Raw genomic sequence first — 22,628 nt, 5'->3', positions numbered from 1 at the left:
GTTCATTTCATGGAAAGTTTTTCATGCTATAACTCCCAAAGTGATGCTGTACAAACTTTAGTACAATGGGCGCTTGACACGTTACGTAAAATAGTACAGTAACGACATTATTATTAGAGTGTTTACTTATTTCTGCATAGTTTTTATATGTAATCTTTGTTTTCTTTTTCCAATAACATGGCTCTTTATTTATGGAGTTACAGACAACAAAAAGAAACATTTTGTTTTCCCAATTACGACCTATTTGTCGACCTAAAGAGACTTAGTTACATAGTTTTTTTAACCACACGTGAAAACAAAACCAAAAGGTATCCTTTGATTACTTATAAAGATTTTCACAAAAAGCCTAGAGACAGATTCGACAAGGAAAACGTCATTTTATTAGCATTGATTGAAAGATAATAATGTGGGTACCATTGAAACAAATGTTGACGCTTTAGAACCATTGGGAAAGGTCATTATATGGGGTCTCTTGATAAAAAAATGTAGAGTTATGCACCACAGGGTGTCCAGCTCTAGTATAATAAGGAGATCAGTGGATTAGATTAGATGACTAGTCTATAGATCTTTACCAAATTGAGGAAAAAGGAAAAAAAGCGGTGGATGGGTCTTGTTAGCTTATATGGTGGACATGACAATTTTAAATGCATGCAGACTGCACTGCATAGTAAACCCATATATTCGCTTAAATCAGCTAGCATTCCGCAAATATATAGTACGCATATATTTGACCTATAAAAGATAAATAAAAGTAGGTAGTCTTGCTCTAGTCGATGGAGAAGAAATATGAAATAATGGTTATAATCAAAATAAACCAGCAAACAAGCTGATTTGATAGCTTAAAATTACTGTGTGTTTCAATAGAGTCAAATCAGCTTATGGCAAGTGCCTGAAAACACTGTGCCAGGATGAAGAAGGCTTTGCTCAATATGACTCATAAGCGCCCATTGTACCAAACTTAGTACACCCCTGAAAACCCAACTTCTAATTTTGATTTTGGTTTTCTTTGTGTTTAGTATTATTTCTGAAATATTTTTATAAAGAAAATAAACATTGGCTATGGGAAATTGACCGCAGTTTTCATTTGGGCGTTAATGGGTTAACTTCTGATTTGGTTAGTGAATTGGCTATTTCGAAGAATTTACAAGGAGATTTAAATCAGAAGATAGCAATACTACAGTTCACACTAAAAATAGAGGTATGGCCGCAGAGAGCGAGATAGATATAAGTAGGTATTTGACTCAAGTTTTTGTTCCAACTCTGCCCTCCATTTTTATCTTTAGCTTCATGTGTCCTATGCCTATGCATGACATTGACAGTGGGGCGCCACCGTCAATACCGGATCGCTAGTTCCGATTTTTGTCATGTTGGAAACCATATAGTTGAACGATGGTAGCGCCACCCTGTCATTGAGTTTGGTGGGACAGTTCAGCGTGGGTCATCTCTATGTAAGTTAATGATCTTGAATGCCTTCTCTCTGGCGTTATTTTGGATCGATTTCGAAAACATCACGTTTTTGGGCTCCTATAAAGTGACAATCTATTTTTTTGATCAAATTATCAAATCTCTGGAAGTCTGGAACTTCATTAACCTGTGCTAAAAGGACTTCGTCCAAATCCGTGAAATTGTTTACTTTGTTTTGTCAATAAACTGTCAATGTCAAATTTACAAATTGACAATCAGTCGGTCCCACGTGTTTTTACTCACAGAAATCTGATTTTTACGCTATAAATCGCTAAATAATTGAACTAAATCATGTCTAACGATCTTGAAGAACAAATGGATGCGAGTTCTAGTGAAAGCGAAGATGATCAAATGGATGAAGGCGAGGAAGACAATGATGGACCGAAAACTTACTTGCCTGGACAACCACTAAAAGAAGACGAGCAACTGGTATGCGACCAATCGGCCTATGTGATGCTGCATCAAGCTCAGACCGGGGCTCCATGCCTCAGTTTTGACATAGTTACTGATAATTTAGGAAGTGACAGAGACCAGTTTCCTATGACCGCTTATATGGTCGCTGGAACACAGGCTTCCAGTGCTCACTTGAACAGGTAAATTCATTGAAATTATTCCGAAGTTTACAGTTTATATTCGTGTCGTGACAGTAGATACTTAATTGAAACTGTTTACAGCTTACTAGTTATCAAAATGACAAATTTACATCCCACATCTAAAGCAGAAGAAGATGAAGAGTCTGACAGTGATGAGGACGAAGATGAAGAAGAGGATGAGGAGAAAAAGCCACAAATGACATTTGCCTTCATCAAACACCAGGGATGTGTCAACAGAATAAGGGTTGGTTTATATGTTGCAGAAAATCTTGTAGCGCTACTGTTATTTTACCTGTATGTATTTACCTATTAAACTTATTTCTTTCAGGCAACAAATTTCAAAAATTCAACTTTAGCAGCTAGCTGGTCTGAACTTGGGCGTGTGGACATTTGGAATATAACACAGCAGTTGCAAGCAGTTGATGAACCAACACTCTTGGAGCGTTACAATCTAGATACAGTCACAAACCCTGTGAAACCACTGTTTTCATTTAGTGGTCATCAGCAAGAAGGTTTTGGTATAGATTGGTGCCCTACAGAACCTGGTGTAAGTGAAAACTTTTATATTTTTACTAGATAAAAGTTAATAAAATTAAGTTATAAAGGTTATTAATACTTATTCATTTTGCTTTCAGGTGTTAGCTACTGGTGATTGCCGAAGAGACATACACATATGGAAACCAAATCAAGCTGGTTCTTGGGATGTGGATCAGCGCCCACTTGTTGGCCACACAGGCTCCATAGAAGATATACAATGGTCACCTAATGAACGGTAAACATCTAAAATGCATTTTGATACGCATAAAGGTTGTCATGTCTCAGATTTATAATAACAAATAATTGTTTTGCAGAAATGTCTTATCATCATGTTCCGTTGATAAAACTATAAGGATATGGGACACAAGAGCAGCTCCTCACAAGGCTTGCATGCTGACTTGTATGAATGCTCATCAAAGCGATGTTAATGTTATATCTTGGAATTCTAAAGAACCATTCATTGCAAGTGGTATGTATAAAATTCATGTATGATTTACAGTATGATGCAAACAGATAGAACCAATAAAATTAATCAGTTTAATTCTTAGGTGGTGATGATGGTTTCCTACACATTTGGGATTTAAGACAGTTCAAAGACAGTACTCCTGTGGGAACATTCAAACACCATACAGCCCCTGTCACATCAGTGGAATGGCACTGGACAGAGCCTAGTGTTCTTGCTTCTTCCGGTGAAGATAACCAAGTGGCATTATGGGACTTGGCAGTTGAGAGAGATGATGATGAAGTTATTGATGAAGAACTAAAGGTACTTTCAATGTATAATTAACCTTATTTACTCATATAACTTAGGTGAAAATTAGACTACAATATCAAATATTTTAATTTCAGAACCTCCCACCACAACTGCTTTTCATCCATCAAGGACAAACTGACATAAAAGAATTGCATTGGCATAAGCAAATTCCAGGGGTAATAGTAACAACTGCACATACAGGATTCAATATATTTAAATCTATCAGTGTATAGTAATAATAAAATACAATTAACCTTCAAAAAATCTTGTTTATTTATACCAAAGCACTTACAAATCAAATAACAGACATGATTTTTGTATTGATTGAAATAATTTCAAAAATAAGTAATATAATTTATTCCTTATCTTGAGTTTGCACCATTCCCAGATTTACCAAATGCCTTATGGTAGGTCTTCCATGGGGGCAGTTCTGGAAAAAGCATAACATCATTGAATTGTAACTGCCTAGTAGGTTACAGTAGAGGTTTTACTGGATAATTAAGTATTAGGTACTTCATTAATCATAAGTCTGGTGTATTTCAGCTCTCAAAAAAGATATTTTAAAGTTTTATTACTGTGGAATATTTACTAGTACTTACCCAAGGTTTTTCAATTTCAGACATATGTATGACAAGCTTTTTCATATCAGCCTTACTTAGAGCTGTCCCAATCATAACTGATTTTCGACAAGCTCTGGAGGCAAACATAGCTCTTACTCTGCTTGGTCGACAGTATTCAGAAGAAGATTCCTAAAAAAAACATGCATCACTAAAAAAAGGTGGTATTTATTATTTTGTAAGTGTAGCAATTTTTTTGGGAGTAACATTAGTAAGTAGTAGAGTACACAAGTACATAATTAAAAAAAGAAACCCACTCTCAGCATAAACAGTAATTCTTCAATGTCTTCTTTTCCGAAAATCCAATTTTTTGACATAGGTATGGTCAAGAGCTTAACCCTTTTCGTTGGAGGGGCTCTATCATCAATATCAAATGTAAAGCCATTCTTCTTGAATATATCCAAGTTATCCATCAAAATCTGTTCATTAACTCCAGTTAATTCCAGTTGCTGTGGACTAATTGATAGAAAAATTATTGGAATTCACTTTATTACTTAAATATTTGGAAAGATAAAAGTCGAAAATACTCACACAACTAACTTTTGGCTTGTTAATTCAGTAGTTTTCTGCAATGTCTCAAAGTTGTAAATCTCATCAGTGGCATGTTGATCAATTATAAAGAGATCGTCATCTAATCGCGTTATTATAAAGCCTAAATTGAACTGGCCTACAACTATCATTTCTTTAAATGAATCTTTGGATATTTCTTTACTCAATTCTTCTTCACATTTCTTATTGTAAACTGGATTAATGAGGCTTTTGAACTTCACCCTGTCTGGAGCACTTCTGCCCTTATTTTTGTGATACATTTCTGCCAGTACTTTAATTTGTTCAAGTGATGTCTTAATATTGACTGATTTCCTATTATGTTTTCCTAAGTCTGCTTTATCAGTAACAACACCAAGAACCTTAGTTTTTTTCAGTGGATTTTCAGAAGACATGTTAGAATTTGATCTTTTGGGTTTGCAGACCACAGTATGAGATTTTTCTACAATGTCATCGATTTTTCTGATTTGTGTGTCTGGTAATTTATTGGTATATTCCAAATACATAATATCCTGATTTTTGTCATTTGCAGCAGATTCATTTAATTCTGGATTTAGGTGTTCTTCATTCTCAGTTTTGTTTTCATCAATATCATCATGTGATGTATTTGATGATTCACTTATCTCTTCATCTTTGATCAGATTGTCATTGATTTTATTTTTGTCTGTTTGATCTTGATCATATAATTGATTTTCGGTAGATTCTAAATGAAATGAAGATGACTCATCATTTGATTTCTTCATTGATTTTGATGATATAAAATCAAGCATTGTACTTGATTTTCTTTTTAAATCTGTTTTTTCTACTTTACTATTCTCAACTTCATTGGAGCTTTTAAACTTGCTACTAAATTGTTGTAAAAATGAATTAAATATTCGTGGTTGGTCAGTGTCTGGTTTAACATCACTAGAACTTTTACTTCCTGAGAAGTTAGAGTTTTCAATTTTCAAAGTTCTTGGTATACTTTCAAACAATTTTGTTAATGAACATTTAAGTACTTCTAAAATAACTTTTTCTCTAGTCAAAAATACTTTTCTTTTGTCTGGTGTCACATTCACATCTACTGATGTCCTCTCCATGTTAACATTTAAAAACACAAAAGGGTACTGGTTAGGATTGTACTGTTTATATATTTCATTAATCATCTTTATTATTTTAGTAGGTTCACAAGGTCTTGAGTTGACAAAGTAAAATTGTCTATCAGTACTAGAACGACCACTTCCATGTGCACAGGATGATATGAAACCATTAAATTGTATAGGCTTTACAATATTTTTATATCCACTAGATTTTTGTGAACCAGTAATGGAGCTTGCACCCTGTGAAATTGATTCTGTATTATTTGCATCATTAGAATCTTCTGATAAATCTATTTCCACATCTTCTATTGATTGCTCATCTGCTACCTCAAATTCTTGAGACAATCCCTTAAATATATTATCTTTAATGTTTGATACATATTCTGGAATAATTTCCAAGATGCTTTGCAGTTGTTTTAAACCAAAGACACAGGCTATGTTATCCTTGTATGACATACTGCCCTGAGTTGCAACCACCAATGTTTTGGTGTTGGCACTTGTTTGATTAGTGCATGTTATCCTGAAAGTATAACAAGTCAGTATCCTTTGTATTCATAAAATACATTAAATAATAAGTAAAAAAATAATTGATCATACTTAACCCCCAAAGATATCAGGCAATAAGCATACAATAGCTGAGTCATTTTATTAAATTCCCTTTTAACATTCTTATGAAACTCTTTTTGCCTCACAGGAAGGGAAGAGAATAGATTTGATAAGCTAACAGTTGTCCCAATTTGCCGGGAACAAGGTGTTTTTTTAACAATATTTCCTTTGTGGTCATATTCAAGTTTTGTTGCTGAAATAAAATATTACACAATGAAAAACATGTAAATATATCTAGTTCATTAAAGTTATAATAATCAAAATTAATGTTACCATATTGAGCACTTAGGTGCCTCGTTGTAATGATTAGATCAGAGAGGGCACACAGAGAACTTAAAGCTTCCCCTCGAAATCCAAAACTAGACACTCCAAGAAGATCAGAATAATCCCTCAATTTTGATGTGTGATATTTCAGAGCTGTAAAAAAATTTGATATTATGATAAGATATTTTGGAAAGGAGGTTATTGAAAATAATGGATAAAACTTGATACATACTTAATGCTGCAAAATTATCTTCAGTCACACCGGAGCCATTATCAGATACTTCTATTAATTCAATGCCATAGTTCGTGAAACGAATTTCAATATTTGTAGCACCAGCATCCAACGAGTTCTCAACCAATTCTTTGACTGCTACTGCTAAGCTTAGCACTACCTGTAACACCAAGTCACCTTTTTTGAGATTGATTAATTGTCATCATCTTTTCATTCTTAGGTCGTCCACTGATGATTCTTTGATAGTTTTTCGTAAAATAAACTTAATGGTTTTCAATGAGCAAGTATGGCTTTATTATTCTAAGGGTGCATCGATCACATTTACCTGTCCCGAGCAAATTTTATGAACGGTGTCAGTATTAATAGCTTTGATTTCTGGCGAAGGCGAGTTATTTTCTATATCCATTATTTACGCTGGTATTTGTTCATTCTTTATATTAAAAGCTCAAAGCTCGCATCTGTGGCTCGCACTTCGCGGTATTTATAAAATGTCACAACAATATCCTGTGACGTTTCAATCTGACACTGACAAATAAACTAGAGGGGGACCGATTCTAGCGATTTCTAGATTCTACAATAGATTCAACCACAGATATGGATTCAACTTTCTGATGGTTTTGTTTATTTATTTAAATCAATAGTTCAATACTTAAAGCATATTAAAGCAAGATTTATTTAGTGCTTTATTACAAAACTACATTTGAAAGAAAGAAAGATACATTTATTACAGTGGACATCACACAAATACAGGCAATTACATAGACATGACAGTGGCACATAATAATAAAAGAAGAAAAAATAAAAACAAGAGTAAACTGAGCAGTGCCACCCATTCACCAACCAGATGCCCACTGCAACGGGACCCCACTCAGCATATGCCGTGGCCCACGGTGACGAAGGCCACGGCGCTGGTTTTCAGTGTGCCCCATGCCGAGTGAGGGTCACGGACCATTGGTAAAATAAAATAAAAAATAAAAAAGCTGCACAAAATTGTCTAGATAAACATACATAAATAGTAATATTAGTGCACAGATAAATACAAAAGGCGGGAAATCAGTAAGGATTTGTGGTTTAGGAACTTAATTACATAAAAGCTTTTTAAGCAATTTTCTAAATAATTAGGGTTAAAGAAAAAAATTAAATGAAGAATCGGTTCCATTCATATATTCAATTGCAAAAAAAAAGAGGTCCAAAGATTATATAAATTTAATGTTGTGAATACTACAAGTAGCACTACTATCGTATTATAATCGTATTGTTACTTTCTATTTATCTCATCATGTTCTTTTTTTAATGTGTTCGTATTTTAAGGAACTTTGTGGAAAGGAGCATATAAAAAAATGATTTAAAAGGACTTTGAATCTTGACTTCAGAGCCCCGATTACGGTATTTTTTAACGTCAATAATCCAGACACGCTTCTCGATTCTGCGATACAATGGTCGTTCAACAGCGTACGTCAGCTGTTTTGACCAATCGTATCGCAGAATCAGAAACGCGTCTGGATTGTAGACGCTATAAAAGTTACCGTAATCGGGGCTCAGGCTTTGTGATTGGCCAAACAAACAACAAACTTAAACCGCAAGCACCCATCAGAGAACGACGATACGATACGGTTACGATCACTTTGTGTTAAAAAACCACGGCGGGATCCAGGGAGAACTCCAAAGCCGTAAATCTTAAATAAAGAAATCAATTCGAATGACAGATAAACGTCAAACTTTATGTGTCATTTGTCAAAGAGGATATAATTCCACAGATATGGATTAGAGTAGATACAGCAAGTTGATCGTCAAAGCGTGCCATTCCGATATGTCCAAATGGACATACATGGTCGAGTGATGTTCATGTAATCCGATTACAACAATCGGTTACGATGATTTTACGAGGACAGTAGTACGAACACGGTAGAAAGAAGAAATGATTTACGGATTGAGAATTGTAATTAACAGCACAAGTAACAAATAATTAATTTGAATAAATTAGCGGTAGAAGAAGTATAAAGTAGCATTGTTTTTAATACATCATATCCTGCGATGTACTCTTAAGAGTTAAAACCATGGTCCCTGTATGTGGTGCACTCATACCGATCCCAAGGAACCGTACTTACTCATAACATTATGACACACACTGATCCGTGTATTCATACACCAGACAAGTTTTTGTATTGAAACGCTGGTAGGGTGAAAAAAATAATGAGATTTGACGATTTGTAAGAATTAATTTACCTATTTAAAGAGGAAAATAAAGATGTTTTTGGTTTTGTATCGGGCCCCCGGGAAACCCCTAGTGCCAGACTTTTTCAAATAGACAGAGTAGAGGCATCTGCCTAAGGAAGTTCTATAATTTTGCCATTACCTTTTTTTATAAATGACGGCGGAAGAACTATTTTATTCAAACCTTTTTAATTGTTTTGATTATTTTATGGGGCTCATCTAAAGCACAATACTTATTCTTATAATATAATTATGAAGAAAAATCTTTTGTGTTTCATTTTACTCCGAACGTTTTTTACCACACTGAATTTTGTCGTTTAGAAATAACTTCAAAACTAGGTACCTGACTTAGCTTTATGAAACAAAACGTATTGGCAAAACTACGCATTTTTACATTTATTAAAAATAAAAAGCTTGAGTTAATAGTCTTTATTTTATGAAACTAGGTCAGGTACTTACTATACTAGGATATTTAAAAGTATGGAATTAAGTATGAATTACTATAAATGGAATAACGATCATTACTTTCATAAACATTAGGCACAACAAAAATATTATTTGCAAATTAATAATATCGAATAACGTTTACCGCTACAAAATTATTTTAATCCACAGTCAGACTAGCTATAAATTTAACAAAATATCAGTATTATCGGAATTAATAAATTTTCGAATCGAGTCACACGATATCTTTCGATGACTATGCGAATGCAGTACGATGATACGATTACTTTTACGTTGCGGCAATCACTAAAATTCGCTAAAATGACACTAATGACGTTTAAAAAGTGGCACGCTCGGCTTCCTATGTATTACTTTTCTCTATGCTCGGCTTCATACAATTTTTGACACATGCTGCATCTATCCATATCTGTGATATAATTCACTACGTTTTTCATTTGTGATGTCTGTCATTATTCATGAACAGAATTGAAATAAAAATTGTGTTGTTTCATTAATGTGGCTAATGCGTTGATTGAACAAAAGCTAAAACAATCTTAACTTTTTCGTCAAAGAGTTCTAAATCTTAAGAATGTCTCTTAATACGGCTCACGCCGATCATGGAGTGTTAATTCATGCCGGAGAGTGGTGAGTCATCCTTTGCTTAGTATTTAATTTTAAGACCTAATCGAACATTCCACAACAATCTAGAGAACGCATTTATCAGTTAGATTATGATTTTGATATTCATAACTGTGTTATTTACATTACAGCATCATCCTCTATTCTGACAATGTGATTGTTGATTTCTATGGGAATGATACACCTGAATTCAAGGGTACAAAGAATGGCCGTATGTACCTCACAACTCATCGAATGATATACAATTCGAAAGTTAACTCCGATCCAATCAGATCCTTCAGTTTCCCATTTATTGCTCTACAAGATGTAAGTTGACCATGTAATACCTAATACATTTAGTAATAAATAGATCCTGAACTTACAGTCGCTGTAATGGTTGGTAATATGTATGTACTTTTTTGACAGAAAGGAGATAGAGCTCTAATGTTTACTTACTAATGCTTTACCAAAATTGCCTAGTTTGAAGACATTTTGATATGGGACATTATTGATACTTTGGGTTTACATTAAGTCAGTTTATCTATTGATTAACCTTTTATTAGCATTATGACTTATCCTATCTCCAACATTAAATATTGATGAAAGTTATGTCATTTTAGGTAACAGTAGAGCAACCAATGTTTGCAGCAAATTACATAAAGGGAAAAGTTCGCGCCCAACCAAACGGTAACTTTATTGGTGAAGTGAAGTTCAAACTCACCTTCAAGGCAGGAGGCGCTATAGAGTTCGGTCAAGCTATGTTGAAAGCAGCTCATCTTGGTAAGTTTTGTCATTTCAATTTGAGGGAATTGGGCAATACTTCTAAAGTTCTAATGGCCAATGTTACTATGACTATGTAAAATGTTGATGGTACACTACAAAATTAAGGATAATGTATTTCTGAGCTGTGGATAAATTCATAAATAATGTATTCATTATTTCTCCACAATCTTATTAATCATACTTTTATTAAAATTGATGAAATCAAAATTCACTGCTTAAGCTGGGATCTCTCAACCAGTACACTCCTAAAAACAGGCTTTTCAGGAGAATCTTTGTTAAGGGACTAAGTCAAGTTTTCAGCTTAATGGTCTTCAATGTAGTTTATCAAAGATTTCAGAAGCATTCAGTGGTATATTATAAAAGTGATAAATCTATTACATACATTCTACTCTAAATCTATATACAGTGTGAGTCACGTTAAAGTGTACATATGAAAATAGATGAAACTAGACCTATTTTTATCGACAAAAAAGAGGTCAAAAATTTTTTGAGATTTTTTTTAAATTTTTTATAGATTTTTTTTTCTTCCAATTACTTATTGTAAAGAAAACGTAATAACTTTTAAATTAAGCGGTATATCTTGATAAAATAAAAACAATAATAATGCTAAATAACAGGCAATACTAAAAAAATACATAAAATACACAAAAAAGGCCAACAAATAATAAAAAATGATAATTTTTGAAAAAAATCTGCTTAAAAATTCGTGTTTTTTTGGTTATTTGATAAATTTCTCTAAAAAATGCCCCTATAACTGGTGGTTTTTATTACTTTGTATTATTTTCTATCGTATTATCTTTGTAAAACTAAAAATCGCATGTCTCTATCCCTATCACAACATTTGCTATGATCGTTTGAACAAAGGCCTGCCACAACATTATTCTCCGCTACAGGTAGAGACAATTTTAATTTTAACTAAAATGCTTATTTTACTTCGAAATCTTTTGTTTTTATTTGAAATCTAACTTGTCTTTATCAAAATTACAAATCTAGAGCCATTTTCAGTTTTGTTGTTAACGAAGCGTTGAATGGCGCGCCCGGAGAGGCTTAGTTCAAACGATCATTGCAGACGTTGTGATGGGGATAGAGACATGCGATTTTTGGTTTTACGAAGGTAATACGATAGAGAATAATACAAAGTAATAAAAACCACCAGTTATAGGGGCATTTTTTGGAGAAATTTATCAAATAACCAAAAAAACACGAATTTTTAAGCAGATTTTTTTCAAAAAGTATAATTTTTTATTATTTTTTGGCCTTTTTTGTGTATTTTATGTATTTTTTTAGTATCGCCTGTTATTTAGCATTATTACTGTTTTTATTTTATTAGGATATACCGCTTAGTTTAAAAGTTATTACGTTTTCTTTACATTAAGTAATTGGAAGAAAAAAAATTCTATAAAAAATTTAAAAAAAATCTCAAAAAATTTTTGACCTCTTTTTTGTCGATAAAAACAGGTCTAGTTTTATTTATTTTCATATGTACACTTTAACGTGACTCACACTGTATACACACACATACACTCTCATAAAACACACACTCCTACACATAAAGTAAAGACTTTCTTATTGGGCATATTATTGGGTTTTTTTTTGTGTTTGCGGTGGCATAGGTGGCTTTTCAAACTTAAATTGTGTTTATTTTCCTTTTTTTTTGTTACTAGTATAAAGTGCATTTACAACGCCATTTAACTTTAAGCCTCGTACTCCAGTCCCCAAGAGACAGGTGTCTACCTAGTTTGGGGACCACTAGCAATGTTGTCTAAGTTATTACCTTGGTTGAATAAAGGTTTTTATTATTATTATGTTTGTACGCTTTGGAGCTCACGGGTCAAAAGTGGCCCGGTCCTTTATAAGGCTTGCGTGGGGATACAGATCCAACACGTAGAGGCCGTTTTAAGCGCAAAATAATCGACAAAAGTGAAAGTGGTGCACATGCTGGACCTAGTCTCTGACTATATCATGGGATGTAGCCAGAGACCATCCCCAGCCTGTGCACAGGAGCTATTGCAGTTATTGGAGACTGGACTAGGGTTATGGATGAAGGATGGATTGACTGGTTACTGGGCTATGAATGGAGACTACGGGTCACCTGCCTGGTTCATTACTATTATTATTGAGTCCTTCATTATTAATTGGCAGCTTCTCGACACAACGCGCCAGGCGCGTCGCCGCCGCCGTACACGCCGCCGACCGGCCCGTGGTACGCCGCCCCGCCGCCGGCGTACGCGCCGCCGCCGCAGGGCTACTACGGCTGGGTGCCGCCTTACACAGTATGTACATAGAATAATCATCATCATCATCATAAACAGCCCTTTACAGTCCACTGCTGGACTATGAGCCTCCTTCACTATAGTGGAGGGTATTGCCATAATCCCCACGCTTGGCAGGCGGGTTGGAGATCGCAGTTTAAAATATTGATGTTTTTCAGAGAGCGCTGCTGCCCGTTCTCTGTTTGATGTGTAGTGTCCCTAAGTCGCCTCTTACGACACCCGCGGGAAGAGTTGGAGTTGGTGACAAATGTATTCTACTCTGCCGTCACCACACGGCGCATAGAATAATAACAATATGTTATAATAACCACACTGATAGCTTGATACAAAACGCACCAGATCCCGATTGCGCTCATTTGTAATGTCTCCAATTCATTTGTGTTTCAACTCCAGTCCACACTCCAGTTACGCTCCATTATCATTCTAGCCGATGTGCAATTCGGTATCGCGGTAAAGTTCACGCGCAAACAAAAACGTAACAATGGATTTATGCACCTTCCATTAAAAGTCCGAACACTTTATTTTAAATCTAAAATAACTAAAACACAGCAAATGTTACTCAAAGGCGCAGTCGCGCTCCGTTTACGTTACAACTTCGTTTGAGCTAGCTGTCAAAACGGCACCGCTTGTTAAAACAGCTGTGGATCTAGACAAAGTGCAAATTATGATCGCAAACCAGTCGAAAAGTGGTCGAAAAGCCCCTTTTTTGTATGGAGTTTTTACAGATTCGATTTTCGATTCGATCAAAAAGTGCGTTTTGTCTAGGGGGGCTGATTTTCGTTCGTCGTCCAGTCGCGTTGCAGTTGAAAATTTTTAGCGTAATCGGGGCCCAGGTGCGTCCGCGATGCCTACTATCAGCAACAGTCCGAAGGTACGCTATATTCTCACGTTGGCGTGTTATAAATTTATAGGCTTTCCCGGATCAGCCGCCACCAAACTCCGTGTTCGTGTCGAACAACCCGCCGCCGTACCCGGGCGTGGCGGGCGCGGCGTACCCGCCCGGCGCGGGCTTCTCCGGCACCGGCGGGCCGCCATCAGGTGGGGGGTTCGCCGGCGCGCCGCCCGGCTATCCCGGCAATCCTAGTGCTCCGCCGCCCGGGTATCCCGGTGGCTTCGCGGCACCCGGATATCCGGGTGGCCCTGGTGGCTTTGCCTCGCCAGGAGCCACGGCCGGCATGTCTTCGAGGGGTGAGAGCAAAATTACTTTTAAAGTCGTAACAGTTCAGTGATTGAATTTAAAGTCTCTAAATTAAAGTCTGGATTAATATGGAAATTGATTTATGGTTTTAAGAGTGCAAGCCGAGGCCCCTGACTATTCAGTGAGTAGTCGGAAATGAATCGCTTTATTTATCTATGATTTTGGGCTTTAGTAGATTAGTTCATTTATGTTGGCAGTATTTTGAAAGCAGATAATTCTTTGATATCTAATTAAATTAAGTATATCACGGTAATTTGTGTACACGTTGTGTTGTTTAGTGCAGTAGATTAATTAACATTTTCAGATGCTAAAGCTGCCGAGGCGGCCCAAAGCGCGTATTACGACCCTAACCGACCGCAGACCGCTTATGTGCCGCCGCCGTACAACGTAAGTACAATATTTTTGTACTATAGCTTAAATGGCACTGTTCATTGGTTGAAACTGGTTCATGTTATTTTTAGATTACTTTTAAAAAGTCAGTATCGTAAGAAGTTTAGTCTTTACAGAACTAATAGAATCATATACATATTACATTAATGATAACCATACTTTAGCCTACAATTACTTATCTTTCTTGCTGAGTACACATTGAGCTAAACAATGGGCTAGGTTCAATATTGATTAAATCTATTATTCTACAAATTTCGTCCGATAAAATATCTATGCTGAGAATGCTGAGATTGTCATTTGAAGAATCCGAAATGTAATAACTGACATGTAGCCTGAGGTTACCAGGTACATATTACGCTTTTTTCATACATTTTTACAGATATTACGTTACCAACACACATTTTAAGTGTAGGCACCTTTCGTAATAGTTGCTATTCACCACTAGCCCTTCAAGCCCCGTGAGTCGAGATACAATAGATAAATTAATAATTACGCGGTCATATGCCACCCGTTTGGGATTTATGGGATATCTTACATAATACAATATCAACACATTATTATCTATTTCAGGATCAGCCACCGAGCTATCAAGAATCTACGTCAAAGAAAGAAAACTAATGCACTGCCCCCACTATCACATGTCTACTAAAGATCAAGCTGAAGTCGATAAATGCGAAATAATGCATTAAAGGTCTGATGGCATTATTATATTCAGCTACACACGTGTATAGTACACAGTGTGTATCTTTCTCTGTAACACTAGCATAAAAATCGTACTACATTCCAGCAATATAAATGTGCAGCACGATTGTTTGGTGCTTTTTCCTACAAATTGATAAATATAAATTATCTAAATAATACCTATATTATTATAGTTGCTGAAGATGTTATTAGCAAGTAATGGTTTGCAAATATAATGTAAATTTGTACGTAAATTGTATATAGAAATTAGAGAGACCTGATAATAATCTATTATCTTGTTTTGTTTTCTTATCATCGTCAAAATATTAGCTGACGGAGAATATAATAATCTTCGAACGTTGTTCCCCAGCCAGTACGTTTTTGGGCTATTTTATAACAATGGCTAATAGGTAGAATTTATTTTAGTCCCCGTAAAATCCTCTAGCCTGGATTTCGGAAGAGGGCTGCTAATAAATGATAATAATGTTGTATTGTAGACGAAAAATAATAACCCATTTTAGTTTTGTATGAAAATAGAGAAGTGCAACTCTTCCAACGTATCACATCATGGCCTGATATAATTGAGTAATTTCGGACAGTCAAAATTACAATAGCTTTATTTAACATTATGCGATAAAATATGAGTATTATAAATTATTGTATTTTATGTCTACATTATCGGGTCGTAATTTGAAGATGGGTTTTAACCCCCAACGGAAAAAGAGAGGGGTGTTAATAAAGTATTTTGATTATGCTTCGCCCAAAATTATTATACTAGATATAACTAAGACCAGGCTTGTCATGCTTATTATACAGGGTGTTAGGTAAATGGGTATATGAGCCGACGCTAGCCCATGTTAACATGGTCATATAAATGGTATGGTGAAGTCAGAAATTTGATATCATCATTTTTTTTTCATACAAAATAAATTTTATAAAATCCGATTTGTATGAAAATTAAAATAATTAAAATGAAGATATCAATTTTCTGACTTCACCATACCATTTATATGACCACGTTAACATGGGCTAGTGTCGGCTCATATACCCATTTACCTAACACCCTGTAGATCGTTTCATCCACGAAGACGCGCCCCACCATACTACCGCGAATATTTGAGTGTTATCGGTCCACGATAAATTTATCAATGAGTGCACACGCACAATACAATAATGACGCTCGGATTGCTCGGATCAAACTCCCCGCACCCCGCGCTTCCCTCGACCAAAAATTGGTGGGGCGCGTCTTTTAAAATAAAAACACTGCTTCGTGTGAACTGTGAACACCCTGAAATTTTATTTTAGTTGACTTAAATATTTGACTGTTATTAAACCAGTTATTACTAAAATGGTATGTTTATTAAAACATCAGATGTGTAAGTAATGTAGATATAAAATTATTATTACATTGTTAAAGTTACGCTTTATTATTAAAGATGTGCATTATTGTTTGCTTGAATAAAGTAAATATTTATGTTAATCAGTTTTTTTTTTCGAAAATATCTTCTACCAGAAGACAGTTTGTAAAAATTTGAGTCGATATTATAAAAGAGCCTCGCTTTTGTACGGAATTCAGTTTATTAATGGTATTAAAACGATATCAATTTATAAGTTGTAACATTTTCATTTATATGCCACAGTTCGTTCCAGCTACCCATTTCCGGTCATGTCGTCTCGATCTATTGGAAAGAATCACCATTTGATGAGAGCAAGAGAAAAATCGGAAATGGATAGTTAGAACTGTGGCTCACTCTAGGCCTCTAAATAATAATGTGATTAGTTAGACTACCTTAGACACTACTATACTATACTATTTAAAATTTAGTCTATGATTTTACACTGTCCATACAGAAGTAGGGTTTTGCTAGAAAAGAATAATTACGACAACTGTCAAAATTGAAAAATAGAAGATCAACATGTAAATTAGACGTGTAACTATCTACAAATAAAAAACCACTGAAAAATAAAATATTTAAAATCACCGAAATGAAACTGTACTAGAAACAGCCGTCACCATCAACGCGTTACTTTAAAATAGTATGGGTAAGTGAACACGTAGTGATTTGGCAAATTCTAGTAGACACCGCTGTTGACAGCTTTGTACAAAGGAGCCTGTAGTAGTTACTGTACTTACATGGTTTACAGAACACAGAAGAAGCCAGCCTCTCTATAAACTGCCATTCATATAAGTCCAATACTTGTTACAGTACATACAAAAGTTCAATCGCAACGCGTTCATGCTGGCATAATAGTGCATTTGTTTATCATAGTTCTAATACTCATGTGAAATGTACCTCCATGTTACTACACGTATTTGTGCAGTGCCGCAATAGTACCAGGCGTTGAACTTTTGTACAAAGTTGTGCTACAGTGATGCTGTTTAACGAATTGGCTTTCCTGTTCAAAAATATTAACTTTATAAGTATATTTTTCTCTTCAACTTTAGTGTAAATTTTGAAGCTGGACAAGGATCTGGGTACACCACCAGAAGTGCCAATATAACATGAACAAGTATTGTGAGTACCTATCTCTCGATTAGATGATAAACATACAATACTACTACACACTACTCACACAACTAAATAGTCAAAATATTGTTATTATTATGGTCGCGCGAACTATTACAAACTTTTACAGTGGTTTTTCGTTTGCTTCATTGTTTTCGGTAAGTTCAAAATTACTTAGTCTTACCATATGAGTGGCAGTTTGAGCAATAATAGATTGATGCTGGCTTCCTTTTGAAACAGTCGCTAAAGTAATAAATGTATTTTTTTCCAGATTAATCACCGATATACTTATGGCTCCCTCAATTCATCCACCGTGTACACCGTCAGCGTCATGCTCGCCTGTTCGATGCCATCCTACACCACCGCCGTGCCAGAATCCAGAAAAATGTCTAAAAAAAACCATTTCGAAAGGCATAAGACCTTGCCAGAGTGCCGTGTCTATAATGGCGACAAGATCCAAAGCAAAATGTGGCAGTTGTGGCAAATATAAATCCGGATCTAATCCCAGGAATGTGTCTGCTATTGAGAAGTTCTTAAAGCGCAAATCAAAAGAAACTAAAATGAGAAAGAAAGATAGATTGACGGGAAGTCATAGTTACACTAATTACGTTAGAAAAAAGGGATCAAGAAAATCGGAGACTGATTGCTGCGCTGGAAAGGGACATAGAGGCAGACTGAAGAGACCCAGGAAATGTGAAATACTGTAACAAAATCTTTACTGTGAACCGAAAGAAGTGTTTTAACTGAACATAATTATTATTTCATCGTATCTGCAATGCTTTATCATTATTAAAAATAAATAAAATATAAACTGGAATTACAATGAAGTTTTTTAAATCCATATTTTTATTATTTTTGAAACGTGAACTTTTGGATTTAGGTACTTTGGATTTAGTTTACCAAGAGCAAAACAAGTAAGTAAACTAATAATAATAATATGTATTGTTATGAGGCTGGCTTCTTTTACCTAATTTTTAATCTATTGCTTTAAGCTATAACATCAGTAAAATAGCTAATTGGATTTTTTTAAGATATAATATTATACATTTTCATTTTTTTTCAGTAAAGTCAAAATGAGTCCTGCCAGACACCCTCCGTGCTCCCCGGCGGCAACTTGCTTGGGCCAGCCAAGTGGTCCGTCGTGCCCAAATCCAGAAAGATGCCTTAAAAGATGCAGAGCCAGGCGATTGAAGCCATGTGCGAGCGCAGTCTCTATTATGGAAACTCGTTCTAAATCTAATTGCTCGGGCTGCAATAGGTACGGAGTAAATAGCTACAATCCCAGAAGTACTGCTGCCGAAAGGTCTCTCAATGAAAAAAGGAAACGAAAGAGACTGAAAGAAATCGATGCGATGTCTGGGACAAGATATTACGAACGGTACATGCGTAATAAAGAAGCAAGAGATGAACGTTCGTGTCGTCAAGGGAGCAGCCACAGAGGGCGGTCGAAGAAAATAATGAATTGTACCATACTATGAAAATAAATACAGAACTACAACTCGTTGTTTTATTAGGTACCTACTTAGACAAAACTAATCTCCACCGTAATGTTACTACTCGTTGTATAGGTAATATACTTAATAATTATGTAGGTACTTAATAATAAACAGGTATTTCACACCACACATTACCTATAATTTACCTACTTTTCTATCACGATATTTTAAATGCTAGTACCACATTAAAATTACCTAGTTACAGTTATATCTACAGCTGCACAGGTCTCGTGCTTATCTGTCGGCTACTGGTTTGTGGCAGTTGGGAGAAAACTGAAGTGTGGAGAAGAGATGAGGCAGAGGAACAGTCGACGAAGGACCATTAACTTTATTATTGCACCTGGTGCCAACCTATGCTACGCCGCCACTGTTTTTACACCTTAGCCCATAGAGAAAAGTAATACATAGCCCTTCATTTGTTATTAAGTTACTAATACTTCTATGTTTTTCAGCTGTTTACTCTAGCAAGAGTATAAAACCATGCGTATCCGCACCGACTTGCAGCGCACATAGACACAGGCCGCGGCCAGCGCCGTGTCCGGAGCCAGACAAATGTTACAAGAAGTGTATAAAGAAGAAGAGCAAATGTCCCAGCGCCATGGACACTGTCACCCGCGCCGGCTCGCCGTGCGAATGCGCGCGAGTCCAGTCCAGAGACTCCAGGGCCACTCATAAACGAGGATTTAAAACTCACAAAAAACGCATTCGGAAAGCTTACAAGCAAAATTCCATGGAATCGCGTTGGCGAAGGAGAAAGAAGTGTTGTGTTATTCTATGAACACACTAAATTCACAATATGATGATTACGTTGTAATATTATAACATTACATAAACAATGTACAATACATTTAACGTGTTTTATTTGATAGGTAGGTACCGTAAATTGAGTCTGTAATTTTAACCGACTTAAAAAATCAGGGTATGTTTTTAGAGGATTCCGTTACCTATCGTTATCTCGTAGAAGAGAGGGGTCCCGTAATGCACTCGTTGGAAAGTAACTTTGTTAGGCTTTCACGTACCTATTTTACTAAGCCGATTTTGATGAATATAGTTTATGGGACAAAGGGACATTATGAACCACGGGGTGGAAACGCCATAGAGTTTGACAGCTCCATAAAGAGTGAATTTTTTTGACAGTTCCGAGAGGAAGTGACTTTTTTTATAGTTGTCCTTTGTATGCGACAATGGTCTTTTGCGTGTCTGGAATCAAGTTAGTAAACATTTTCGAATTACAACTTCAACTTTTATTTATAAATTATTTTATTGAATCTATTTGCATTCTATAAATGAAATGATTATTTAAAAGTATATTAATTCAAAGTCGTAATTTTCACTTTAATCAATTTAGTTCCGTCTCAAGTCTACAACTGTGACATTATTTAAAAAAAAAACGTCAAAAATTTTCATCGAAAAAACGTGTTTTTCTTTAAACAAATTTTATCTAATTAAAATCAATAATTTCTCAATCAATATTAATAAGAACTACATGTGCATGGATTGCCAGTTGGATTGATGTTTGTTTTAAGAAGAAATTTCTCTCAACTAAGATATCCACTCGAGAAAGGTTATTGCAATTTGCAGCTTGCAGCAACATCATGTTTTATCAAGTATTGAACCACACAAAGGATTAAATCTTCATTACAATATCATTCATAACTCCATTTAAATCAATGGAAACTAAATATGGATCGTTTCATGGAGTAACAACATACATTGGAGTTTGGACCCAAAATACAATACACGTAGGTACATTGCAGGCATAGATTGCAGGACACAGTGAATGATACGTGTTTTATACAGTGAATCTAAGTACCTATTTGTTTCAGGTTAATATCGAACTTATAAGGTGTTAAGCTGCAATTACAATAAAAGTGCTTGCTATGGAATCACCGGTGCTGATCATTATTGTCAACTGTTACTTAAAATCCAGATGAACCAACCTTTACTTCCTATTCAAATAAGTTTAGAAGAAACCTATATAAGCAATAAAACCAGACCAAGAATGCTTGATTACAAACGATGAACTCATTTCATTTGCAAGTTATGCCATGACATAAATGCATTAAATTAGGAAGATTTGTATTAGATGAATATTAACTTCTGTTGATAAGAACATTTGGTAAGTACCTTTAAAATTTAAAACACCCTCAAAATGATTCTAACACTATCCTCTGACGCTTTTCGACTAGGATCAAATAAAAGTTAATTATTTAATTACAGATTGGTGGAATCCAGATTCTGTGAATGTACATGTAATTGATTGACAAGTACACATTTGACAAGGTAAATTAATTTTATTTAACAAAGTAGTGCAAATCTAGAAACAAAACAGACAGTAAGTAGGTATGGTAGATAAGACAGATCACTTGTTCATCTGCTGTACTCTTTATAATATTAGTGTAGAATGTAGATGATGTAGGAGATTACAGTCTTACGGTGACATGTGCATCTTTTTGCTCTTAATTTACAAATATTTCATATATTTTACAGGTGGTGAGAAACGTGTAGATCTGGCCTGCTTACAGTGGCTATTGGATTGGACAGAACCAAAGTGAGAGTGAACGTGTGAATTTATGGAGAACATTAAAAACTATTTTACTATAAGTCATAACGCAACTTATTTTGTATGAGTTACATACAAATGTCAAGCCGTGAGTACATTATGTAAAAACTAAAACAATGTACCTACTGTAATCACAACAGTAACTGTAATCTTTTAAAAACCAATAGTTTTAATGCTTATTGATTTTCGTAAACAAAATATTTCATGTTATATTTCATCAATAAAGTTTCATTTGATACTTCAATAGTTTTATTTTTAACCGCAATACATGAAAAGGAACGGATCATAAAAAAGTATGACAGGTATATTTAATCTGTGGGCGGCAGACGCCATATTGTATTCAGCGCCACCTACTGGACAATCTAGCTCGGTACCAGTTTGTTTATCGTTTAACCAATACTAGGGCCGTTTCCTATCTGTCTTTAGACATACTCTCTAATCTGTGTTATGAACTATGATCTCTCTTTTTTTGTTTTTCTGACGGACAAAAACACCCTTTTTTTATAGTTCCAAAATACTGGACTGTCCTGTCGATGACATTGACAGTGGGGCGCCACCGTCAATACCGGATCGCTGGTTCCGATTTTTACCATGTTGGAAACCATATAGTTGAACGATGGTAGCGCCCCCCTGTCATTGATTTTGGTGGGACAGTTCAGCGTGGGTCATCTATAACGCTTATCTAGAGGTAAAATAAATAATCTTTAACCAAAACAACCCTCCTATTTTTTCGCTTCCCGCGCAAAAAGGCACAGATCGTCATAAATTA

General features: G+C 35.2%; 4 protein-coding genes and 1 long non-coding RNA gene across 6 annotated transcripts; 4 read left to right on the top strand and 1 right to left on the bottom strand.

Moving 5' to 3' along the window:
• The first annotated feature begins 1,543 nt into the window (after positions 1-1,543).
• Positions 1,544-3,612, top strand: l(2)09851 (WD repeat-containing protein 1 l(2)09851). The gene is made up of 7 exons (XM_028322172.1): positions 1,544-2,057; positions 2,139-2,301; positions 2,386-2,604; positions 2,693-2,829; positions 2,909-3,063; positions 3,143-3,360; positions 3,444-3,612. The coding sequence occupies exons 1-7, from the start codon at positions 1,756-1,758 to the stop codon at positions 3,579-3,581; spliced, it is 1,332 nt and encodes a 443-aa protein (XP_028177973.1). The 5' UTR covers positions 1,544-1,755; the 3' UTR covers positions 3,582-3,612.
• Positions 3,609-7,200, bottom strand: Pms2 (mismatch repair endonuclease PMS2). The gene is made up of 8 exons (XM_028322169.1): positions 7,018-7,200; positions 6,693-6,852; positions 6,470-6,613; positions 6,188-6,389; positions 4,497-6,110; positions 4,223-4,421; positions 3,948-4,097; positions 3,609-3,778 (listed from the first exon to the last, which is right to left on the bottom strand). The coding sequence occupies exons 1-8, from the start codon at positions 7,096-7,098 to the stop codon at positions 3,704-3,706; spliced, it is 2,625 nt and encodes an 874-aa protein (XP_028177970.1). The 5' UTR covers positions 7,099-7,200; the 3' UTR covers positions 3,609-3,703.
• Positions 7,201-9,802: 2,602 nt separating this feature from the next.
• Wbp2 (WW domain binding protein 2) lies at positions 9,803-16,070 on the top strand. Its single transcript, XM_028322193.1, has 7 exons — positions 9,803-9,995; positions 10,121-10,295; positions 10,589-10,748; positions 12,894-13,024; positions 13,936-14,212; positions 14,527-14,609; positions 15,183-16,070. The coding sequence occupies exons 1-7, from the start codon at positions 9,940-9,942 to the stop codon at positions 15,228-15,230; spliced, it is 930 nt and encodes a 309-aa protein (XP_028177994.1). The 5' UTR covers positions 9,803-9,939; the 3' UTR covers positions 15,231-16,070.
• A 324-nt stretch (positions 16,071-16,394) lies between these two features.
• On the top strand, positions 16,395-20,142 carry LOC114365586 (uncharacterized). 2 transcript variants are annotated; one of them, XM_028322194.1, is made up of 3 exons: positions 16,396-17,336; positions 17,740-17,809; positions 19,749-20,142. In XM_028322194.1, exons 2-3 carry the CDS (start codon positions 17,797-17,799, stop codon positions 20,072-20,074), a joined length of 339 nt encoding a protein of 112 aa, XP_028177995.1. In that variant the 5' UTR covers positions 16,396-17,336; positions 17,740-17,796; the 3' UTR covers positions 20,075-20,142. The 2 variants fall into 2 exon arrangements, with proteins under 2 accessions (XP_028177996.1, XP_028177995.1); XM_028322195.1 differs by lacking the exon at positions 17,740-17,809 and having other exon boundaries at positions 16,395-17,336; positions 19,749-20,131.
• A 531-nt stretch (positions 20,143-20,673) lies between these two features.
• On the top strand, positions 20,674-21,981 carry LOC114365596 (uncharacterized). The gene is made up of 4 exons (XR_003656967.1): positions 20,674-21,038; positions 21,123-21,415; positions 21,517-21,579; positions 21,787-21,981. It is a non-coding gene; the product is annotated as an uncharacterized LOC114365596 (long non-coding RNA).
• Positions 21,982-22,628: the final 647 nt, after the last annotated feature.

Source organism: Ostrinia furnacalis, unplaced genomic scaffold (assembly GCF_004193835.3).
Source record: "Ostrinia furnacalis isolate ACB-3 unplaced genomic scaffold, ASM419383v2 OfSCF7604, whole genome shotgun sequence".
Taxonomy (NCBI): domain Eukaryota; kingdom Metazoa; phylum Arthropoda; class Insecta; order Lepidoptera; family Crambidae; genus Ostrinia; species Ostrinia furnacalis.
This window is presented reverse-complemented; position numbering and strand designations above follow the sequence as displayed.